General features: G+C 43.6%; 1 protein-coding gene across 3 annotated transcripts; it reads right to left on the bottom strand.

Moving 5' to 3' along the window:
* Positions 1-4,485: 4,485 nt before the first annotated feature.
* Positions 4,486-18,447, bottom strand: TAGLN3 (transgelin 3). 3 transcript variants are annotated; one of them, XM_081065466.1, is made up of 6 exons: positions 17,993-18,447; positions 17,517-17,698; positions 16,197-16,371; positions 6,352-6,454; positions 4,823-4,960; positions 4,486-4,717 (listed from the first exon to the last, which is right to left on the bottom strand). In XM_081065466.1, the coding sequence occupies exons 2-6, from the start codon at positions 17,694-17,696 to the stop codon at positions 4,636-4,638; spliced, it is 678 nt and encodes a 225-aa protein (XP_080921592.1). In that variant the 5' UTR covers positions 17,697-17,698; positions 17,993-18,447; the 3' UTR covers positions 4,486-4,635. The 3 variants fall into 3 exon arrangements, with proteins under 3 accessions (XP_080921592.1, XP_080921593.1, XP_080921594.1); XM_081065467.1 differs by lacking the exon at positions 17,993-18,447 and having other exon boundaries at positions 17,517-17,853; XM_081065468.1 differs by lacking the exon at positions 17,993-18,447 and having other exon boundaries at positions 4,679-4,960; positions 17,517-17,848.
* Positions 18,448-25,666: the final 7,219 nt, after the last annotated feature.

The raw sequence follows: 25,666 nt of genomic DNA, 5'->3' as shown, positions 1-25,666 counted from the left end.
TTTGTTTTGGTCTCATATTTTGCAGTGTTTTTTGTTTTTTGTTTTTTTTTTCACCAGTTGACCCTTCTGTCCATCAACCCTGTGTGCTTCTTAGAGCATTGGCAAGCATGAACAGTTCATGGATTTACTGTGCTCTTTGGCAGAGATGAAAAATGCTGAGATTTGGGGCAAGGACACAGCAATCATAAAATTCCTTTGCAGCTGCCCAGGAAGAACACCAAGTTCTACCAACATCCTCTTATGCAGATGGTATCTTTCAAAAATATTCACACATATATTTTTAAAATGATAATGCTGATAAAAGCATAGAGAAATGGCCACGCAAACTTTGCAGGTGAGACTGTAAACTGGTAGTGTGGAGGATAATTTGAGAATATTAATCAAAAATAGATATTTAGCCTCTAGCAAATTGCCTTAAGGAAACTATTATAAAGCTATATCTATTAGGGTGTTTTATAGCATTAATTTTAATGGTGAAATTTAGAAGCGTTATAAAATTCAGAAGCGTTCTAAAATTCAACAATAAAGGATTAATTAAGTGAAATGTGATACACCCATTCAATGGATTTTCAATGAAAAATTATTCAGTCTTTTCCATGTAGAAGAGCTTTCCATGTAGAAGGGACCATCTTCCTCTTCCTGCCTTGTTGGGACATCCCCATGAGTCACCTTTTCCTGTGAAAAGATATCTGCCCTCCTCCTTTCTATGAAGCTTCATTGGTGCACAGGTTGTAGCAGAGAGAAGCTAATTTACTGCTAAGAGATAATAGAGCTGTAAACTTTCTAAAAATGTTATGCTGAGTATATATACATTTTAATATTCTACAATCATATGCACTAAATTGTGAGCAGTGGTAATGCTGGATGATGGGATTAAAAGGGGTCTTTCATGCTTCCTGAATTGTTTACAAAGATTTATCAAGGGGGATAAATCTATTTTGAAATATAAAAAGGAAAAACTATCATGCTGGCCCCATGCACAAACACCTTGAAGCTAGAAAGATAGTCAATAAATTAATTAATCATGCAAATGATTAAGATCTGTGTTATTAATAAAGCGGTAACAAGATAATAAAATGGTACAAACCAACACCTAGAATCACTGTATGCTTCCAAGGAGCATTTCTTCAGAGACTCATATATTATAGATTATATCACAACTCCATGCACTACAAGGAAATTTTGACTTACTTATGTATTGCAGAAAGCATTAATGTTAGAAAATATTAGAAAATATAAATTAGAAAATATAAATTAACTTTCTATCGTTTGTTGGATGCACAGGATGGCAAAGGGCTCTTTTGAAGTGAAATTCCCATTTCTACAATTTAGAGTGTGTTAATATCGCATGGAGAAAAACTAAGCACCAGAGAATACTACTGCTCAGTTGGCCACTTAGCCAGTGGTTTTAATGGCACAGTGGTGTCCATGAGACACAGGGTTTGCATAATCATGCAGTTTATCCTCCCTCAAGCACCACTGCTTGTAATTAAAAAGAATACATAGCGTGCTAAATAGGTCTATAATTTAAGAGAAAAAAGCTTGCTCTTAAAAAAAAAAAAAGGACTTGACTGTACTCAGGATCCAATCAAACCATTGGATTATTTTACAGAGCTGAAGTGGGTAAAGCAACTATCAAGGACTGGCACCTACCATTTGAAAAGGTTCATAAACAATACTTGGGAGGAGAGAATCTTATCTTACTCAGGGGGATACAGTGGCCTTAAGCTTATTCATTATCTGCACAATGTGAGGGCATTACCAAGGCTACGTGAAAAATTGAATCTACATCATCCAAAAAACTGACCATGGCCTATTTAAATGGGGGAAATTTAGCCTTCAAAATGTCCAAAGGAACTAGGCATACAAAACAACTTGCAAGAATGATGAGCTCTTTTCCGCCAATAATGCTACCATAATTTAAAATTTTATCTTTGTGCTTATTGTTATCATAACAGTGAAAGATTCATAGTCTACAGGATTATTTCATTGTCAATGACTGGTGAATTTAGCAGTTTTGCTAATTTGAGGCCATTGCAATGACATTTCCTATCAACACCAGTACTGCCACCTATGTCATTAAAGCTTTGTGTAATTAATAACTATAATGGCAGCATGCCTAGAAATGAAAAACAAGACTTTATAAAAAGTGAGCTTTGTGTTTCCATTGACATAAGACCCAGCTTCAATCAGTTATTGATGGGAGGAATGATATGAAAAGTAGAGAACTCTGGACTAGTCCGCCTGGAATTAGACATTTTCTTAAGTCATTTTTCTTCCTTTGACACATCAGAGAATAAGAAATGGGACTTGTATTCACACTGCAGCCTGGTGCAACTCTACAGATAGCATGCCTACAGATGTCACTAGTCGTTAGCAAATCTTAAGATCTACAGGAGCCTTGAGAATTGTCACCTAAAAAAGCTAACACATCCTCTAAGAGTCCTTGTGACCCTCTGATAACCACTGGCGAATTGTTCATTCCTAGAAAGATGTCATATGAACATGGCAAATGAATGCCTTCCTCAAACCTTATGTTAGAGTTGCCACAAAAGCAAAAGGGGGAAGTTGATGGATCCCAAAAAGTGAAATAAAACTGGGAGGAAATTCCTGGAGAGAGACTGAAGGTAGTTAGGTCTCTGTTTAGGATTGGGAGTGGCGAACCATCAGCAGAATAGATTTGGGAGAAAGCTTTCAGGCTATGTCTGTTCTGTTTCCTACATTGCTCAGCTCACCATCGCTATACCAAAAACAGTAAGGGGCAGAAAAACAGCAAAATCAGCATAGAGCTGGGAGGAAGTAGCCTGCCAAATTCAGGGCAATGCGGGAGCCCAGCCAGAGTGAGGAGCAGGTAATAAGAACTTGTCAGCAGCTGGGCATTTCAACCAGCAGTTGTCAGAGGGTCGTTAGGACTCTTGGAGGATACATTAGGTTCTTTAGGTGATTCACGGACTAATTTCCTTTAGCATAATCTTTTTTCCTGTTTGTTTTTAGTATTAAAAGCCTTTTAAATCTTCTGCTGATTCCTAATATATAAAATAAGATCAGCCATGGGGCCGGCCCGATGGCTCTGGCAGTTGGAGCTCCGTGCTCCTAGTGCCAAAGGCTGCCAGTTAGATTCCCACATGGGCCAGTGGGCTCTCAACCACAAGGTTGCTGGTTCGCTTCAAAGGATGGTGGGCTGCGCCTCCTGCAACTAAGATTGAACACAGCACCCTGAGCTGGGTTGTAACTGAGCTCACTGATGGCTCAGTTGGTTGGAGTGCGTCCTCTCAACAAAAAAGTTGCTGGTTCGACTCCCACAAGGGATGGTGGGCTGTGCCCTCTGCAACTAACAATGGCAACTGGACCTGGAGCTGAGCTGCGCCCTCCACAACTAAGACTGAAAGGACAACTTGAAGCTGAACTGCACCCTCCACAACTAAAATTGAAAGGACAACTTGACTTGGAAAGGATCCTGGAAGTACACACTGTTCCCCAATAGGGTCCTGTTCCTTTTCCCCAATAAAATCTTTAAAAAAAAGATAAGCCATGCCCTGATTGAAACAGGCCTGGGGACCCACGGATTCTGTCTTCTCAGCAGCCAACACTCCCCACAAAGGGGATCCCGTAGAAATCTCTATGGAAGCCTAGAAGTAGAAAGAACACAGTCTGAAAAACCACCACCCAAACATTTAATGTGGCAACATCTATTGTTCCATTTACTTTACCTTTTCTTGTTAATTAACAATTAATTATACTGATAAAAGACCTTAGTTCTTTTCTTATTTAAGGAATCACCTTTGCTGTGGTGGTGATTTCTACTGGTAGGAAGGAAAATATGAATTGGCGGTCCCCGGCTTATTTGCCTTCTTTATTTTTCTATAGATGAGAAAAATCTTTAAAATTGATCTCACTTAGCTAGATCTCAGTATTCGGCAATATCCAAGATTTTTAGGGGTTTAGGCCCTAGAAATGACTGTTAAGAGAACAATCTGCATAACTCCTGGCTAATGAAGATACTGTATAAATGTTGGACTCAGGATCTGGCCTGTACGGAGTGGGGAGATTATTGCTAGAGAAGTGAAAACCGCTCATTCCTTCAAGCATTCATCACCCATGCATTCGATACGACCACCCATCCATTAGATACTTCTTGGGCACCTATAGAGAACTCCTTAAGAACTGGGGCTTTGGCTTGCTCATTCCTGTGTCCCCTACAGAGTCTAGCATAATAAGCACAAGGTAGGTACTCAAAAAATATGTGAGAGTCAAAGAAGTTATTCTTGAACTCATGGCATGAGGCTCTCAGAGTGGGCAAAACTGCTTCTCAACTTTCTACTGCAATCACAGAGATAAACATTACAACCTTGTAAGGGCTTCCTCAAAGCACACCTATATTTCCACAGCTACAGCTACAGCTTAATTGTATCTTGCCGGTCGTTTGAAGGAAATAGAAATCAGCCCTGCCTGCAAAGTCCCTAAGACAAAGAATGAACTTCACACTTTAAGACACAAGACTAATTTGTTTATTCGGTGCGTTCTATAAGTTGAGGAGGGACATTTTTGGCCAATAAATAAATAAATAATCAGACAAACGGAGACTTGAGGGCAAAGAAGGAGCTGAGGAAGAGGAAGCGGAGTCTTTGCATAGTTCTACACGAACAGAAGGTGGCAGCAGTAGGCAACGCGGATTCTCAGCAGTAATGCAGCACTTGCAAGAACCAGGGACAGGAGGCTTCGAGAAAGAGAAGGTCAGAAGGTGACTAACTATTTCTTTGTCATAGAGACCGTGGTGTGGAACGTTCATCCTCTCTACTGGAGGCGGGAGGCGGCGTCTTACATGATCTGCCTGGGCATTCCGTACCCGGTCATGCCCGCCTGGGAGGCGCCCTTGTTGCTGCCCATCTGCAGGCCAATTACGTTCTGTCCCTGGCGAAGCTGCTCCTCTGAAAATCCTCTCCGATTCTGCTGGGCTTTCCTGGGCAGAGGGAGTGAGATGGAATAATGCCATTCTGACAGTTTTCAAACCGTTCCCAAGATATGCAGGGAGACAGGCTATACCGGGAGTCACCAGATAGAAGAGCAGGCCCTGTGCAGGGTTATAGTCCTGCCATGAGCTATGGCCCTACTCTGGGCTGTGGTCCCACCAGGAGCTTTGGTCCACTGTGAACTATAGCCTTACCACAAGCAAGCCCTACCATGATACTCTGTAGAAACCCAGATGGTTTTCCAGAATTTCCAGCAATGATCAGTAGATGTCTCTCTGGGGACTTCACTGTCAGACAGAATTCCTGTCACCCTCTCTTTCACAGTTACTTTAAAGCCTTGTGAAAATCAAAATCAGCTCTCGTTGCCAAGCATGTCATTAATCCCATTCCCCCCTTCCCTGTATAAGGCCAAGGATGAATGTTCCATCGCAGAGCTGAGGGACCTAGGAGTTAAGGAAGGGAAATCTCTTACTCTAGCCTAGAGGTCAGCAGACTTCAGTAAAGAGCCAGATATTAAATAATTTTGGTATTGGGGGTCATATGGACCATGGTAATATGGACCACTCATAAAGCTGGGACTGAAACAAGGGTTTCAACTGGCCATTATCTAGGACGTTTTCAGACCAGGTTCCTTTAAAAGGGCACAAACTGGTACCTTTTTATAACTGTCAAGAAGAAGAAAAGGGGGTTAGAGAAATAAAGAGTCAATTATCTGGTACATGTTCTTTTCTCTTCATCTCCCACTGAGCTACTAGGTAGAGTTTAAGCTCTCTTGCTACCCCTACCCCTGAAAACAACAACAACAAACAAATCTTTTTAGGAAAAAGCCCTTTACTGACATGACCATATTATTTATTATCTAGACCAGGCCACTTCTGAGAGTAAAAAAGAAAGTGCTATTAATAAACACACTGGGCCAACAGGTATTAATCACTGTCCCAGGCAACTAGGACATATTTTCTCTTTATTAAGTGGATGGATGGATAGATAGATAGATAGATAGATAGATAGATAGATAGATAGATAGATAGACAGATTGATTCAGGGCTACTTGGGTCATAATAAAACCAAGTTCAGACATCAAGCCACATCTGAGAAAAGCCATTCAGTCCTACTCAGCCTCAGGAGAAACAGAACCTGGGCAGAGTTGGAGGACCCAGCTATCAAATAGGGAAGGCCCCACCACTTCTGCTCTGGGTGGGATGTTGGCCTGAACATCAGCGTCGGTCTTTCCTTGCTCTGGGGAACTCAGTTGTGGGGCCAAGAGTGCTTGTTCCTAGGGGCTTTGTGTTGAAATAGCCTCTGGGGAGCTACAAGGCTTCAGATGCTCCCTCTCATTAAAATTATCCTCTACTCCAGAGCACTGAGAAGGGATTTTTACCTGTGAAACCAGGATGGCTCTCCCCGGTAGCAGCCATCATCCTTGGTGACTGCAACACTTCCAAGAGCCATCAGAGTCCTCTGCACAGCTGCCATGTCCTTCCCTGGAAACCAACAGAGAGATTAAAGCCAAGCATGTCATGCTCAAGGAATCTGGAAGGATGGGGTTGGACCTCTGGGAAGGAAGTTCTGATAAGAGGCTGCAGGCAATCACATTCAGGGATATCAAATGCTTCTCAAAGTGGCCCAAACACAACCATAGCAAACTCTCTCAGAGAGGAACAAAAAAATCACCTGGCTCATTCTTCTCTATATGGTACATAACAGAAATGCCCAGTTTCTAATCCATTCAGAGTTGCTGTATGAATAAAACATCCCAAACACTTAGCAGGTCAGATATAGGTAGGTCCCTGTCCTGAGCAGAGGACTGGCCTCAGTGGGTTCTGTGGGCTGTGTTAAGGGGAAGCCCTGTGGATAGGCTGGTGTGGTGGACTGCAGATGAGGATTTTCCTCAGGACAGGAAAGAGAAAGGGAAACTAGAGAGGAGTTGGTTAGATGGATTAGCTGCAACAAACCCCAAGTGGCTTCTCTCTTTTATCTGTTTAAAAGGGTCTAAAATCACCCATGAGTATCAAATTGAGTATTCACTTGGCTATTTGGATTTTTGAAAGCCTGACAAGTGAAGAAAAGCAAATCAACAGAGAAAGCACTCAATATGACACAAATGATAGGCCCTTTACTTTGTGCTGCTTGAAAGGAGCTAAAAGGAGAGAATAAATAACTGGGCTGTGTGTGTGTGTGTGTGTGTGTGTGTGTGCGCGCGCGTGCGCGCGTGCTCGCACATGACAGAGAGAGAACGAGAGAGACAGAGAGACGGGGGTGGGGGTGGGGGGAGGATGAAGGAGAACGATGAAGAAGATGAAGAAAAACATGAAGATAAAGAGAGATGTATGATGTGCCCCTCACATCACAGGAGGGAAAGCACTGTTTTCTGAGGAGCCCAGTGACCCTTAACCCACAGAGAAGGCAACTGGACCCTACAAATTAGCCTGTTCCTCCCATGCTTTCTCCTTTCCTCCCTTCCAGTTGACTGACATCGTCTGGACTGGGAAATATGCTACTGTATGGTTAGCCTGCAATTTAGAACCAGGTCAAAAGTCCATGCAAGGTACAAGTGTGGAGTGCAAAAGCTAAAGGCATAGGGTTAGGGCAGCATTCAGTCTGGTGGGGAGCTGGATAAATTAAGGGCAACTGTTCAAATGCTCTCTTTAGACTGAGTGATCTGTGGTCTCTCCACTGGCTGATGCAGCCCACTCACTAGGAAATACAGAATTACAGAGTAAAGGCAGATGGAAAGTGAAAATGAAGTATAACTCCAATTAAATAAGCAATTAAGGCCCACAGAGGAAGTCCAGTTCAGGATGCACATTTATTCAAAGATGAGAGAGAGACAGCAGATCCTTCTTCCCTCATCTCTCTCCTCCATCCCATTAACTATGGGCCAATTTCCTGGATCCTGTGGGATTGGTTAATGGAGACAGGGATGAAATGCTCTCAGTGAGGGAGTCCTCAGACTCAAGGGATAGCTGGGGTGGTGGAAAATGGAGAATCTTGGCAGCACATGGAAGGAGGAGGGCACAAGAAATACTGAGAATTAAGAGAGAGGAAAGAGAAATGGTTATTAGAATGATTCTTCTCTTCCACAGAGAAAAACATTTCTGTCACTGTCACTGTATGACAGGATACTTGGATACTGTTTTTAAATAGACCTGTAGTGATGACATTCTGAAGGATCACTCTGGGAAGAGGAAGGGAGAGAGTTCATTCTTCAGTAGTGAGTCATTAAAGAGAACCTAGAGAAATGATTAAGCACAGGGAGGCTTAGGAAGGTTAGGGCATATCACTCATCTCCACTCTGTACAAATTACACCCTGGAAATCTGTTTCTGACGATTGGAGAGAGTGGGTCTGATATGTCCAGGTTCTGGGGAAATGTGGAGTCATTTCCTAGCAACTCAGCCACAGACATTCCCCTGGAGCCGTGGGTAAGGAAGCAAGCTCTGTTAACCATAGACCTGGCCTCCTTTACAAGTAGCTGGCTAATGTACATACTACATGAATCCACAAAGGATGGAGGGAACAAAGTTTCTAAGTTAAAACTAAGAAATCTAGGAACGTAGAACTATAAATATCACCCCACCCTCATCCCAGACAGTGGAAAAGGAAGGAATTGCACGATTGGTGCAGAAGAGCTGGGGAAGGAGGCATTAGACAGCAACAAATTGGAAGAGTTTTCTTTCAGAAAGTTCGCAAGGCAAGTGATTTGATATAAATGATAGGCCAGACACTTAATTATAAATGACATTGACCGCATGTAATTGATATTATTCCTCCCAATATGTGGATGGGAAAACTAGTACAGGGAGGTTAATTAACATGCCAGTCACCCAACAAGTAAACCAGTGCCCGGCTCTAGTTCAGGTATCTGAATGCAAAGCCCACAAACAGTCCACAAGGCTACCCTGCCATCTCCCATGGGTCCCCATTGCTGGCTGCTTGGGGAGGCACACACCTTAGTGATCAGGGATGATCTGAAGGTTGGCAGCAGCTGCTTCAGTGCCAGGCCAGAGGGAATGCACTGAGAGGATAAAACTGGGGCACAATTCTTGGGCCCCACAAGATCAGGGCACCAACCCCGAATGGCTGAGTGTTTTTGTCCGGAATAATTTCTCCAGGTCTCAACCCAAGTAAGATTAAAGTAGGAAAAAGTAGTTGAGACCTAGAGTCCCCCATCGGTGTGCAGATCAAGCCAATTATTGTCAAGATTCTAACTAACATAATACACAGAAATCTGTCTATGCAACCAGTTCGTGTCTAGCTTGTTTTCTTGTCATGTCTGATTAGTTTTCTAATAGATATTCCTGTGAAGAATTCCAGCACTCTTAGGCTGACAAAATGGAGAGAGGGTCTCTTTGCAGCCTCACTTTTCTTGCCAATTCAAAAGCCTAGATCAAGTGCTGTTTAGTGGAAAGGGGCCATTGGTGGGGGCTGATTCCTGTAACTGGGGGTCAAAAATTTAAATGTCTAAAGGAACAGTGAGATTAAGGAAGATCTGTGAAGTGAGCCAGGTAGAAAGCAACAGAAAGCTAAACTGCTTGTGTCACAAGCAAGTGTACCATCTGCCTAGAACAAAGCCTGCTTCACGGCAGGGTTCCCCAAGCTTCTTGGATGATTTAGGGGACAGCATAGGGAGATCTCCTTTAAAACTATGAAATTTGAGGTCATTGCCCAGAGAGACTGACTCAGTCTGGGAGTTTATATTTTTAATTAGCTCCCCAGGTGATACATGCCATCAGGAAAGTTTGAGAAACATGGGTTTCACCTGGTGACTCCCAAACTAGATTGATCATCAGAATTATCCGAGGGTCTTAAAAATTCAGATTTGGGGACAATCTCCTGAGATAACTCTGATGCAGCCAGATTGGATAGGGAAGCACTGCTCTAATTCTTTGGTTTTCCATTTAAAAAAAAAAATCACAATTGCTGACATGTGATAAGTACTAAGCAATATTTGTTAAGCATTAACTCCTTCCTTAAGAGATATCTCCCAAAGTCAAATTGCAAAATCAATAACTAGAAAGGCTCTGATCCAAGTTGGGAATCAGCTCAGAGGCCTGGCAGCTTGGAATCTCTTTGTTCCCTGAAAGCTAGCCCTAAATACTTTGGCAAGACAGCTTGAAAACCACTGCTCAAGGATATTCTTCCAAGAAAAAAAAAAAGAAAAAAGAAAGAAAGAAAGAAAAGTATCAACTAGGTGCTAGAAATTTTCTAGATGCTGGAGAACAGAAATGAGACTGAGTCCTGGTGGCAATCTAAAAATGAGACCACCAGACATAAGAAGAGTAGTGACACATGAAAGCAGAGAGGCCAAATGTCCACTAACAGCTCGGAATTTTAATCAAGCTACCTGGACCTTTCCAGCCCCCATCACAGGAGGAAGCTAATATCAGAACTTGAAGTAGTAAAAAAAGATGGCGGCACAGTAGCTGCCCTGTCTCACCAGGTAAACCTTCTCAGACAGCGTCTCATATAGCAGCTGACATTTTTACTTGACAGTAGAATGTTCACTGTTTCCTGCATTATCATAAAACAATGTTTCCCCACGAGTGGCCTTACACTCTAAACTACTGAATGATAATCTCTGGGAAGTAGGGCCAAGGGTTCTGCATTATAAGGACCCCTGCCCCAAACCAGGGATTCTTAATGCCCATAGAGTTTGAGTACTATTACCATAAAGATACTTGAACAGGATTTGTGCTCTTAAATTTTGTTTTATTACTTTCATGATATCCTATGCATGTCTTTCAAACAAACAAACAAACAAAAAACAGAACAGTAAAGAGAAAGAAAAAAGGCAGAGATAAGTCATATGCATGGGTAAAGTCAGGTTGGATACTCTACTTTCAATATTAAAAATCAATGTTACAGTCTAAACTCCTTGCTTCAGGGCTTCTTTCATATTACATAAAAATGAGCTTCAACTCATTTTTTTTACTCTTGGAATACTGTTGTTTTGTTTTTGTTTTTTTTATCTGTCTGGGATATACAGAGAAAGGAATGAATGGATGAGTGAACAATTTCTTATTTCCCTGAGTAATGACTTAGGCATAGCCCCCAATTTTCCACTCATGGTAAAGGACATACTGTTATAATCAAGGGAGAAATGTCAGAGAATAGGCTGGGCTTCCACTGTGGGTTTTATGAATTTTTGTTGCTTCCCTCCCTGGAGAAACTCCCTAGGACAGTGGATTTCAAAGTGTGGTGCCCAGACCAGCAGACACAGCATTACCTGTGAATTGGTAAAAAAAAAAAAAAAAAAGAAAAGAAAAGAAAGAAAGAAAGAAATGCAAATTCTTAGGCCCTCGCCCACACTTAATGCCTCAGAAACTCTGGGGCTGAGGCCCAGCAACCTGTGTTGTAACAAGCCTACCTTGAGATTCCAATACACACTGGAGTTTGAGAACCACTGCCAGAGGGAAAACAAGCCAAACACAATTGTGAGCAACACTTGGAATAAATGGTGTGAAGGCTGTTCTTACAGAAAAGGAAGCTTCAAGCTAAAGGCATCTGTGATGTCTCAGGTCACTACAGGAACCTCACAGTATCCCAAAATATCTCTCAGACTGGGTGAAATCTCTTCCTTCTCTGCTGTTGAGGAATGATACATACAGTGACACCTCCCCAGAGAATATATTTGGACCTTCCAGGCATTCCGCCCCTGATGTAAAACCACACCTTCTCCATAACTCCCAGTCAGCAGGGAGAGGGAACAGGGAAGCACAACAAAACCATGTGTCCAGGACTCTCATCAGTAGGATTACTAAGAGTGATCAGATTTGATTGATCTTTGAGTCTTACCTGCTCTGACATTCTAGAATTCTATATGTCGCATGCTCGCCACATAGTTATGCAAAGGAACCCAAAAGGTTAATTGCTGATGGACTTCCAGTAGGGGAAAGAAGCCAGCACTAATTAGGTCTCTATTAGCCATGCATTGCGTTAGGCATTTTACCCATTTAATCCTTACAAGAACTCTCTGAAGGAGGTGTTAGACCTGTTTACAGAGGAGAGAATTGAGGCTCTGAGAAGCTAAACAGCTTAAGCAAGGTCACATAACTAGGATGTAGCTAAAGGAAGAGTTTCAACCCATCTATCTGGCTCCAAAACCCATGCTCTTTCCCCTGCACCAAGATCTTCTGGGTCTGGAATTGGCAAAGCAGTACATTATGGGGAAAGACATCAAGAGGGCAATGACCAAGAGGTGGAAAAAGTCAATAAGGTGACCCCTGAAGCTGGCCTTTCTGTACTGGGGAATGTGGTGAAGATATGATAGATGACAGAGAGGGCAAAGGTCATGCAGGCAACCCTGCCAGCTTCTGCGTGAAGCCATCAATGAACTCCATCTATTGCAAGACAGAATACGTGCCTTTCCTGCCTTGCTCCTGTGCCTCATTTTCCATTAGTCTTAAAAAAGGACATGCCAATGACAATGGTAATTTTTATATTACCAGCATTTACTGTACTCTATTAAGCAATTCTAATGCATGATCTCATTTACTCCCCGTATCATCCCTGTGAAATAGATCTTATTATAGCTGAGAAAATCAAAACTTAGAAAAGTTCACTGGTAAGTGAGGGAGCAGAGATACGAGCCACGCAGTCTAGTTTCTGATTCAAGAGTCTGTACTTGATTGCCTTCCAGGATGAGCATTCTTTGAGTCTGCCTGACCAGCACACTCACCAGCTCTCATATGTTCTCTCTCTCTCTCTCTCTCTCTCTCTCTCTCTCTCTCTCTCTCTCTCTCTCTCTCTCTCTCTCTCTCTCTCTCACACACACACACACACACACACACACCCCTACCTCTTCTTGCTCTTCCCTTTACCTCCTCCAAAGAAAAGATGCTGAAGCCTACCTCCAGTTCGCTCTCCTGAGTCATAGACAGCTGAGATGGCCCTTCAGGCCCACATGGCATACACCAGGCATTCATTCATCTTACTCATCCAAGAGAAATACTTGCCCAGTCCCCTCCCATTGCTCTAAGTGGCCCTGACTCTTTTCCCATTACTGAAAGGAAATGGTCACTCCAGCTTCCTCCCAGGGGAGCTTCAGTACTTTGTCTGTAATATCCCTATGGTTGGGTTGTTTTCTGGACCATTCAGCACTGGATTTCTTTTGAAAGCTCCTGAACCTTTCATTCTGGTTGCCCCCAAATCCATTCCAAACATTTCACATTGCATCTAAAAGGGGTTTCAGGATAGTGGGTACATCTGGGGCCTCTGCCTGTCTAGATAACAGAAGCCTAAATGAGAAGGCATTTGGCAAGCCTGGGTTCCTGCAGCTTTATGGGTCTGCAACATAATACAGCATGAAGTCACTGGGCAGCTGTGGGCAAGCAAAGCTTTATTTGGAAAGATGCCATGCAGGGGATATGGGGGGCTGAGAGCTGTTGAGCATAAAATTCCAGCAGAGGAGGAAGAGAAATATCCGGGCAAGGAGGGTGGTACCCACAGCAGCCATAGCCACCACAACCACAAGCAGAGAATCAGGAATGAATGGGAATAAACTGAAAATCACAGTCAGGGGATAGAATACTACCACAGGGAGACCGTGACACTTAGCTGAGCAAATGTTTGGTCCAATAGCTATATATACAAACATGTCCACACTCACACACATGTCCACATAGACACACGCCAACCCTGCCTTGAGGTATTCCTCTGATTCCAGCATACTCATCCCCAAACTCAGGAGGGACAGACAACTCTTACAGAAAGGATCCAGCCTCTTGCTCAATCCATGTTCAGTACTGTGGGTCTCACTGCTGGGCTTGCTCAAGGCCACTGTCCCTCCTCCTTTCTTTGTTCAAAGCAATCTCTGGCTCCATTACATGGTAACTAGCTCTGGACTGAGATTCAGACAGTGATCCTGGGGGACACCAAGTACCCCTCCAACACTTAGAATCTCCCTGAACCTCAGCCCTCAGGAGGGGCGTCCAGAGAGGGGGCCACCAGACCCTGGGGCCACTTGGCTACTTCTGAGCATCTGCTTTCCTGTGGCTAGCTATCCACACCTATTGCATAACCTACCTATAGCAGATCAGCCACAGCATCCTTAGTACGGGTTTCCTTCCTTATTTGCTTTAAAGTCTAATCCTCTTTCTGCCTTGGGGATGAGACCTCTCCATGTTTGCCTTTTTCCATTTTCCTAGAAGCAGTTTCCTGTCCTGGAGCCCACTTGTCTACTCTCCTATCTCAGGTTAATCACACTCATGCCTCTCAACCTCCCTCTTCCCTAAGAGGTATCTAATACACAGGGCTAGTCAGGTAGTATACACCTCTCCCTGCTCTATTTATGAGGGACCATTGCTCCCTCCACCCCTCCCCACTCACTGCCAGCACTGCCGGGGTGTAAAGTTCATTTATTTGCGTGGTCTTTGGAAAAAGAAGAAAGGCGAGCAAAGCATCCTCAGTAACAGAAAGACAGAAAAGCACTCTAGGGATCCACACCTCCCACATACCACCCAGTTTCTTTGTCCTCCACTTCCTGGGTACTTGGGGGGCCTCATGGGGCCCCTTCCATTCACACAAATCCCCTAGGTAGTGCAGGGGCTCTAGCTCTTAGTCGCACACAGCCCTGACTCGTCCTCCTCCTCTTCACCTCATCAGTCACCATTATGACTCAACAGCACGCTCATAGTATAGATGAAGGCAATAACTGGCCAAAGCATGGCACGGCAGACTAGTTAAAGCCTAGTCTTTGGCATCAGAGAGCCTGGGCTTGAATCCCGGCTGTGCTATTACTAAGCAGCCATATGATGTACATGCGTAATCATGGGCAAGCTCCAGTTTTGTCATCTGTGAAATGCGCAAGTTAATAACATTTACCTCAGAGAATTGTGAGAGAATTGATTGGCATTATGTACTAAAGGACTTGAACCATGCTTAGCACATAGGAAAATGTCAATAAGCAGTAGCTATCTTTATTAGCTGGGGATAATCATCATAGTTTTGACCTAAAAAGAAGGGAACAAGTCTCAACTGTGACATTCCCTGGGGATTTGGACATAAGAGTCCATGAAGCCAATGGCCTGGACTAAAGGTCTGGATACCCGAGTCTCTAAGTAATTGCAAAACCAAGGAATTTTTGGTTTTGATTGTTGTCTTAGGATTTGAACTGCTTAGAATTTGAACTTCATACTCATCTATGAAGGAAACAGGGAATGCCAGCTTTCTGCCTGATGCAGAGGGGGTATGAGGATTAACGATGCAAATGTTTCTTTATAAACTGTTTAGTAGAATGGTCCTCTGCTAGAAATCTATGTCAACCATCATCTGAATGTCCCTTAAAACACCACTGTCTATTAATCACAAGAAAGTTACCCCATTCTCACTGTTAGCAGAACAACTTGGGTCACTGCCCCGGTATCCTATTGGTTGGGCCACTGATGACAGCCAGTGACAATGAGCATGAGAAAGTAGTCAACCTGGCAACCCTGCTTGGACTGGTCCGTATCTCCCCATGCCCAGGCAGGTCTAATATGAAGAGTTACATGGATGGGCACCTACATTTGGGCTCAGGGGGACACGAAGCACTATGACTGTAGGTCCCAAATTCTCTAGCAGTGTCTCCGTTCATATACTTTCCCCCCAATTACGGTGAATTATTAAGTATGTTAAGAAATATGATTTGATTTTTATGCCTCTTAAGATTTCTTAATCAAGGCAACTCACAAATGTGAAAGAAAACATCATTTGTCACTCTCTCTGAGAGAATGCATATCTGGAAAGTAGAGTCACTAAAGCTCCCAGATAATATTTTAATAAACAGTTGGGGTGCTATTTATTTCTCAGATTGAATAATAAAATTGCACCAGGTGGATCTGAGCCCTGCTGCTGATGAGTCAGACACACACTCATCCCCCCCCCACTCTCTTCCAGTAGCTATCATTTGTTCAGAAACAGTACATTGTGGGAGGGGTAGCAGGAATGAAAGGCATCCATGTAACCATTTTAACTTCCTCTCCATGGAGGCTTCTGTTTACTCCTTAGTTTGCTGAGGTCCCCGCTGTGTCCTGGGGTGTGCATTCCCTTAGAGGAAGATACCCCTTTCAATAGAACATCACAAAGGGGAGGCTAACAGCGCCCCGGGGTGACAGCTGGTAACCCTCCCCCCCCCCACACACACACACCAGAAAGCACAGGGAAGAACACTGTGAGCAGTTTTCACAAAGAGATGGGCAATGGGAGGGGGAGGGGAGAACAATCCTCAAGGCACGGGGCTGTTTACCTTCCCATAAATCCACTGTCTGAAAAATATCGGTGGTCCTGACGCCATAGATCTCCGCAGCTTTTAGGAACTGGGAGATTTGCTCCATCTGCTTAAAAGCCATCTTGGACTCTGAGATCTTGGCAATGGGTTCTTGTCCGGGTGGGTATAAACTGTTTATTAGCTTGCATAGGACCTGAAGGGGGGAAGGGAAGGACACAATCAATGTTTCCCTTTGTATCTCCGGGTCACTAACGCAAAGTGAATCCTAGTCCCCACAGGTCCCAGCTTACAGGTTTGGACACAGGCAAATCTTGGACCCCACGAAGGCCTGGGTTCTAGGACGGGTGGCTAGGCTCCCACATCAAACGCTGAAGACCCAGGCAACCCCATTCCCAGGGCTGTGGCTGACCACAGAGAGTCCAATTGCCTGGGAACCCCTTTCCCACCTTGCTCGCCCCTTCCTTTTTCTGGGTGAAGGAAAGAATGTTTACAGGTAGGGAACGATGTGCAGGGACCAGGTCATGATCCCAGACTTGCAATGCAGGTAGGAGTTGGTGGAGCCCAGGAAGTCAAATGATAGAGTCTAATATTATTTCTTCTTTCAAGGACAGATCCAGATCAGGCTTCTATTGAATAACTCATCCCATATGTGTTAATGATGTGTACAAGCACTGAACTGAGTACCTTCCTCCTAGATATCTATAACCCAAGTCCTGGGCCACCCAAGAGAAGCGTGGGATAGCAGTTATGTAACCACAGTTAATCACAGCCTGCAGGAGAAAGATGGGCTGGTTTGAATCGGCAGAACCTGCAGTTGCAGTCCTCCATTCCCCAAACACACAGGATAATCTGGTCAGAAAAGCAGTTATCTATCAAGGATTCCCTTCAGTTTCCTGGGAACCTCTCCACTCAACAGACAGACATGGAGCACCCCATGGAGCTGGTTCTTGGGAGGATGGTGGTTAGGTCCCCCCACCCCCACCCCTTTGTTTTACTATGTGAAGCCAACCGATTCCCCTGGGGAACGAATGGCCCCAGATGGGCTGATGCACCAAAAAGGTTGGAGAGATGTCAAGGAAATATTTATCTCTAATTCTCCTTGGAAAAAGCAAATGGGCTTCAGATTTGCCAGCAACTCAGAAGGAAGCTGCGATGCTCCAATGGGTGGAGAATCCTCTGAACTAGCTCGGGGATTGTGCAGGGAGCCCAGAGCTCCCTACCCGGAAGAAAGAAAGGCGTTTCCATTCCCACCCCGGGAGACGGCAGCCGCACGTGAAAAGAGAAGGCCCCGGGGGGTCCGCCTGCCCGCAGCCCAGCCCCGAGCTCTCCGCTGCTTACCGTCCCGTCCATTAACCACTGCTGGAAATGGGCCCTGCCGGGGGGCGGGTGCTCGATGTCCTCCGCGCACTGCAGGATGATCCAGTCCACCAGCTTGTTCTCCAGGTCCGCGTCATACTTCTGCTCGATCTTCTCCTGCACCTCTCGGCTTAAGCCGTAGCTCGGGCCCCTGTTAGCCATCTCTGCAAGAGAAGAGAGTTCCCCGCGGCATCCACACAATAACAGCCCGGCTCCCTGCGCACGGGGCTGGGTTGTGGCGGGGCCGCCTGGCCCAGCTGCAGCAAAGCGGGCAGAAAGCCGGGCGTGGTTTAAATCAAAGAGCCAATGAAGCCACTGGGGTTTCACCTACAAACGGGAAAGAAAAGCGCCGCCACGCTCCTGTGACACTACACTAAAGCCCTTGCGGGTCCAGGAGGGCAGGATCCTGCCTCTCGGTCCCGCCCATTCAGGAGAGGCAATAATGTACAAAGACTCACAATCCAGGCTGAAGCCCCAGGCAGCAAGAGGACTGGGTGGTCGTGTCTTCCCCCCTCTAGTAGCACTGTGCAAAGGCAGCAACCCTGAAATGGGAAAGAGCAGGGAATTAACAGGCAGAGAGGAGGGCCGCCTTGACGTTCAGCTGCTGCTGCTGCATGGCCCTTGGAAGAACCGTGCACTGATTCGATTTTCTCCTGGCTGAGGAGGGTCAAACCAGGGCCGTTGCTAAGGGCCATCCAAAAAGCCAGCCCTCTGGTGTGTCAGTCAACCCCGCCTGTCTCCCTCCCTCTGAGAGCTTCCTTTCAGTTGCACAATTCTTTCCCCTCTTCTAGGGGAGAGCCCCCGTTGTATACGAGGCCAGCACACAGCTGCATAGGGGATGGAGTCTGGGGGAGGGTCCTTTCAGTCAGCTGTCCATCTGTCAGGAGTTGCCAAACCATTTTCCCCCTGCCCTGAGGGAACAGTTGTCTGGCAGGATAGGACAGGAGGGGCTGAGCGCTGCAACCATTAACCTATTCAGCTGCCAGCCAGATTTCGTTCAGAAATTTCCATCCTAATGCGAAACTCTTGTACCTCAGTTTGACTTATTCAAGAATGTAGCTTTTTTAATGTTTTTTTTTTTTTTTGCTCCTGTGCACACATACACAGAAGTTTGATGAAATACTGTTTTAACTAAACCGTTCTATTCACACAGCTCAGGGTGTGTGTGTGTGTGTGTGTGTGTGTGTGTGTGTGTGTGTGTGTGTCTGTGTGAGCGTGCGCGCACGCTGCTTGAGGTTGTTTTTTTGTTCTTTTGATTTTGATTTTTGTTTTTTTAATTTATTGGGGTGACAATTGTTAGTGAAATTACATAGATTCAGGTTGTACAATTCTGTATTACATCATCTATAAATCCCACTGTGTGTTCACCACCCAGAGTCAGTTCTCCTTCCATCACCATATATTTGATCCCCCTTACCCTCATCTTCCTCCCCCCACACCCCTAAACCTCTGGTAACCACTAAACTATTGTCTGTGTCTATGAGTTTTTGTTTTAATTAATATTATTTTTAATCCAAAGACATTTGGAGCATATTTTGTAAATAAAAAATCTCAATATACCAAGAACTCTTGGAGTGAGAGATTTTGAGTGTAAAGATTTTGTCTGTTTATTTTAATTAACAACCAGGAAGGAACAACTGATATACTATCAGTGGTAACTTGAGTATTCAGTATTAGCAAACAAGACCTCAGGAGAAATCATCAGACTTAAGTTGGCCTGAAATTTTTATAACTGCTACAGGGTTTGGCAGTTTTTCTTCCTAGACTGGGAATAAAGATTGAGTCTTATTGGTATTGTGTAAGTCTCTGGGTACTTTTCATGAGAGAAAAATTTGTTTCGTGGTTCATTCAACAAATATTTTTGTGTGCACTTAACGGTGCCAAGTACTGTGCTGAAGAGGAATAAAGTATAATTTCTAGTACATGGGATGGTAATCTTTGTCCCAGTGGGAAATTGATTAGAAGCTATGCAGGAAATGACTCCTCAAATAATACATGTATTGAGAAAAATCTCCTGCTGGCTGGGGCCTGGACTAGTGAAAATTTGATTACTTGGTAGCTATGTGGGTGGTTTGCTTGAGACAAGACTTAGTAGGCGAATGCCTAGGAGTGAGAACTCTGTGAAAAACGAAAGGATTGTGGGAGAATCAGGAACTTTCAAGAGAGCAGTCAGTTTAGAAAAAGGCACAAGAGGGGCTGACTAGCGCAGGTCTGATGCTGTGTGGAATCATCAGTTGAAGAAGCTCTAAAGACAACAGAACTGTCTCTCTCCAGAGTTGGAGCTTAGAGAAAGAGCAGGAAAATTGTCAACAGAATTTTAAAGTCACTGAATTGCATTTTGGGTGGCAGCAATAAGGTCAATGCCGATCTGGGACTAAAGAAAGGGCGCTTAGACAGAAAGCATGCTACTCTCTCTGTGGCTGGAATTGCTCTGAAGAAGATGTTGGTTTGTTATAAAAGGTAGAAACAATTCTAAAAGATGTACATTTGCTTCTCACCTCCTCCCCACTTCTTTTGCAGACTGTGCTTTGCAGATCTTTTGTACCCAAAGATGTCTTCCCATCATATGGGTGCTTTAGGTAAATGATTGAGCTCAAGGTTCTAGAAAGGATACAGTGGGCATGGGCATGGGGGGGGGGGCGGGCACACTTTGCTAGCAAGGCGTAAGTTAGACAGGTCCAGAAACCCACAGGAAGTCTTTAGAGAAGGAAGCTTGATCCCCTGGGGGAGTGAAAATGGAAATTGGCTCAATCCTACATTTACTGAGTGCCCACGAGTATTATAGTTAATTGTTTCAACAACATTTTTAAGGGCATATATATCTGAGATTTTTTTTTTTTAAATGAGTGAGCCCCACTGATGACTTCTTGCCTGCCTCACAAAGTACTGTGGTGCATTCCCAAGCATGAGCGCAGAATGAAGTGACGTTTGGGGGGCGAGGAGTCACCACTGTATGCAGCCCAGCAGCGTTGGATCTCTGGGAGCACAGAGGCTTTTTCTCACCGGTGCTGGGTGCTTGCCTCTGCCCCTGCAGTGTATGAAGTCATATCCAAGACCATGCAGCCAGCCATTGGAATTCAGTACTCTGTCACACCCAGCTATCAGGTTTCAGCAGTGCCACAGGGCTCGGGTGGCAGTTGTGGGCTCACCATAGCAGTGGTTCATAGCAGCCATCATCACCCAACAGCTGTGCAGCCCCAGGGAGGCCAGGCGGTCCAGCGTCAAGCTCTTCCAGCATCACTAGTTCTACCAGTGCAGGGACAGCAGCAATTTCAAGGCTAACAGCAGTGAAGGATGCACTGTCCTGTCTTGACCAGGTGAAGCTGCAATTTGGTCGTCAGTCTCAATTGTACAATGATTTCCTTGACATCATGAAGGAATTTAAATCTCAGAGCATTGACACTCCAAGAGTGATTATAAGTTATGTGTCCCAGCTGTTCAAAGGCCACCACCCCGACCCGATCATGGGCTTTAATACCTTCTTGCCCCCTGGCTCAAGATTGAGGTACTATTGACAAAATAATGAGGCAACCAACTGAATGGGAGAAGATTTTCGCAAACAGTTCCTCTGATAAGGGGCTAATATCCAAAATATACAAGGAACTCATGAAACTCAACAACAAAAAAACAAACAACCCAATTGAAAAATGGACAGAGAACCTGAAGAGACATTTCTCCAAAGAGGATATACAAATGGCAAATAGACATATGAAAAAATGCTCAACATCACTAATCATCAGAGAAATACAAATGAAAACCACAATGAGATATCACCTCACCCCAGTCAGAATGGCTTTCATCAACAAAACAAATAGTAACAAGTGTTGGAGAGGCTGTGGAGAAAAAGGAACTCTCATACACTGTTGGTGGGAATGCAGACTGGTGCAGCCGCTATGGAAGGCAGTGTGGAGGTTCCTCAAGAAATTACGAATAGAATTACCATATGACCCAGCAATCGCTCTCCTGGGTATCTACCCCAAAAATATAAAAGCATTTCTCTATAGAGACACGTGTACGCCAATGTTCATTGCAGCTTTGTTTACGGTGGCCAAGACATGGAAACAACCAAAATGTCCTTCGATAGATGAATGGATAAAGAAGTTGTGGTACATATACACAATGGAATACTATTCGGCGTTAAGGAAAGATGATATAGGAGCATTTGTGACAACATGGATGGATCTCGAGAGAATAATGCTAAGTGAAACAAGTCAGACAGAAAAAGCAGAGAACCCTATGATTTCACTGATATGTGGTATATAAACCAAAAAGAACAAGACAAACAAATGAGAAACAAAAACTCATAGACACAGACAATAATTTAGTGGTTACCAGAGGGTAAGGGGGTGGGGGGTGGGTGATGAGGGTAAAGGGGATCAAATATATGGTGATGGAAGGAGAACTGACTCTGGGTGGTGAACACACAATGGGATTTATAGACGATGTAATACAGAATTGTACACCTGAAATCTATGTAAATTTACTAACAATTGTCACACCAATAAAATTAATTAAAAAAAAAAAAAAGATTGAGGTACAAACAAATGGCATGGCGAATGTGACAATTCCTGGCCAGGTTTTTCAGATCCCCACCCATGGCGTGCAGCTCCAGACTCAACCACCACCCCAACATCCTTCCCAGCCTGCAGTCCGGCCAGTTCTCCAGGCCCCACCTGCCAAAATCAGCAAGGTGAGCACTTAGAAAACTATCACATGACTTGGCATCCTTAGAAAGCACCCTCCTTTGACATTTCCACTTTATATAAGACTTACCGGTAGATACACGTTACAGTGGATTTAGAGAAGATGCAGTAGTCACATCCCTCTAAAATGATTCACATTGACGTACCACATATTTAGATATGTTTAAATCTCGACATCAACAACCTACAATGACTGTCTTGTCCCCAACATCTGCTTATTGAACTCACAAGCATCCCAACAGGTGTTGACTTTGTGTAGTCGTACTTTGACAACAAAGGTAGAAATGCTCAGCTTCTGATCAGATTATGAGACTACCTGCGTGGTCATCATTTTACCAAAGTTACTCCATGTACCAGATTAGGTCAGGTCAAGCTAATCAGAAGACCGTGTTGATGACAATGGTTATGATGAGGATGGGGTATCCTTGGTCTAGAATTGCACTGCCTGATACGGTGGCCACTAGCCAGATAATTTAAATTTAAATTAGTTAAAATAATTCCATTTTTCAGTTGCACTAGCTATATTTTAAGGGCTCATCACCTCAGGTAGCTAGTGGGTATCATACAGGACAGTGTAAATAAAGAACATTTCCATTATCTCAGAGAATTCTATTGGGTAGAGCTGGCTTAGAAGATTTGTATGTGTAGTTACTGCAACAATTAATTGAGTTGTCTTGTTTTGACATTCAAGATTTATGTAGAATGAGGGTTTTTTTCGTATTCTATTTGTACCTGTTGAGCTAGTGAGCTTAAATTGCATATGAAAAATTGTTCATTATATCTACTTTTAAGGGTGTATTTAGAAATTTTGAGACTAAAATATTGGTATCAGGATGTGTGAACCCTTCACACCGCCTACCCCTGCCCAGTGTGATTGAGTTGGGCTGAAGTGGCCTGGCCAGAGTAAATAAAGGCTATAAGTTGATCAGAGAGAAAGAGAGAGAGAGAGAAGAGAGAGAGAGAGAGAGAGAGAGAGAGAGAGAGAGAGAGAGAGAGAGAGAGAGAGAGAGAGAGAGAAATGAATGAGACATGGCAACATGTTCTAGTAGCAAAGTTAAACTTGTAAACAATAAATGCAAGCCAGGTATCATGCTAAAACTATGCAAAAGGTACTCAGGTACGATTATACCTAGAGGAAAGAAATAGAGGAGTAAGAAAAAGGTTTATAAATGAGATTATGTTAAGTCTCAAAAGATGAATATGTTTTTGCCAGGTGAAAGGGCAAGATATTTGCTAGGTGATTGGGTGAGGCAAGAGGAAAAAGGAAGTTTACTGGCAAAGTCAGCTTATTTAAGACAGTAAAAAATGTTCTTTTATAAAATTAATTTAGTTTTCTAAAGCTTTTTTTAAATTAGTTTCAGGTGTACAAAACAACATAATGAATAAACATTTATACTCCCTCACAAAGTGATAACCTCCTTTTAGTGTGCTAGTCCTCTGATATCGTATATAAAATTTGCCTTTATTGGTTGATGTGAGCTTTTGTCTACTAGCTTTTATCTGTTCCTGTAAGTGAGGTGATTTCTGTGCTGTGATCAGGGGTTGAGTAAATTCCCCCTTTGGTCTCAGTTTCCCAAGCAGGGGAGATATGGGATGAGGTTGATTTCTGTCCCCCTTTGGTCTCATTCTCTCGAGTAGGGGAGATATGAGAGGATGTTTGTTGTTCTGTCCGTGTTGTAAGGTGATGGTTAGCTTAGGGTTAAAGAAATTCTTGATCAGGGGTTGAAGGAATTCCCTCTTTGTTCTGTCTGTTGCGCCCACATCAGCAGATGAAGTGAAGAAGTAGCTAAGTTATATCAGGATGAGGTGACAGGCATGTTGCCAGGCTGTGGAAGACCTTGGGCTGATGGTCCCAAACAAGAACAGTAGATATGGCTTGTCCGGATGAACTAGCCCTTTGGCCGGATGGGCAACATTCATATCAGTAACTGCCAGACTCTCCCGGAACTGGCCATTCCTGAAGGGGGAGGCAGGAACAAGAAACTTGGCTCTAAGTTACATCTGAAAAAATATGTAAGACAGACCTCAGTTGGCAGTGTTATTAATTATTTCATCATTTGGTCATTTGTCATTTATGATTTCTCATTCATTCTAACATTTTGAAGACTTCCAGCAACATGCAGCTACAACACCAGGGGATGTCCTGACTTCCAGCAGCCAACCTGATGAGGGCCGGCTGATTCCCGGCCTCTCCAGTGCATTTCCCCACGGTTAGCCTTCTTGAGAACTTGTTAGCATCTAGAAAACTTGTATGCAGCTTGCAGCTTACAACATCAGAAGACGTCCTGACTTCTAACAACAACAACAACAACAACGGCAACAGCAACATTCTTCAGATTGTTAACACCTTGAAAATTTGCATGCCGCTTGCAGCTTATAGGATCAGAAGACGCCTTGACTTCTAACAACAAGAGCAGAGTTCTGGGGAACTAGCAAGCAGTGGGGTGGGAGACGCCTGAGTTTCTCTCAGCTACAGACCTGGCAAGGTTTTGATTTATGACGTTTGCAGTGTTGTTCTCCCCCAGTTTGGCGAGCTTTTGACATCTACTGTAATAGTTACTATCCTATAGAACTTATTACTGCTCTTGGATACTCCTTACTGATGTTATTTGTGTATTTAGTCAAGTGATTTTTGATCAATAGTAAACATATGTTGGGATCTCTTAAACTTATAAGTATGTGTACTCCTTTGACGTGACATTGGTGTCAATGTATATAGTTTAGTCTTAACCACCTTTACTTTCTGTCATTAGCACATTCTATTAATTGCCTTTGTCTTTTGCTATTGCATATTACTAAATAAATTGATTATTGATAAATAAATTAATTAGCCCCATTCCAGCCTGTGTCCCTCCTTCTTTTCCCCGCTCGTCAGTACAAGCTGTTACTATTGGTTGTATTTCCCATGCTATAATTTACTACATGCTGTGACCATGTATATATATTTAATTATGGTTGACATTTGATATTATTCTACTTCAGCTTCAGGTGTGCAGCGCAGTGGTCAGGCATCTACACAGTCTATGACGTGATCCCCCTGGTAAGTCCAGTGCCCATCTGGCACCTCACATAATCTTTACAACATTATTGATTATATTCCCCATAATGCATTTCATAGCCCCGTGACTATTTTGCGATTACCAATTTGTACTTTCTAATATTAACATAAGGTGGGTAAGGAGGTGAAAATGTTGTAATATCAACAAAGCATAGGGTTAAAGGGAAGAGACACACAGTAAGAAAAATAAGGCTGGAATGTCAGGCAGGCTCCAGAGCATAAAGTAATATGCTTGCAAGTGCCCTTGTTTAAATTTTCAGGAATTTTGAGGGCCAGTTGTTAAATTCAACCATCATAAGCAATTAAATTATGTAAACTTACACTTAAATTATATTACAAAGGTTAAATACTCAAAACAGACCACTTTCTAA

Source organism: Rhinolophus hipposideros (assembly GCF_964194185.1).
Source record: "Rhinolophus hipposideros genome assembly, chromosome: 2".
In the NCBI taxonomy this organism is placed as follows: Eukaryota; Metazoa; Chordata; class Mammalia; order Chiroptera; family Rhinolophidae; genus Rhinolophus; species Rhinolophus hipposideros.
The sequence above is the reverse complement of the archived record's forward strand: the minus strand, read 5'-3'. Positions and strand labels throughout refer to the sequence as shown.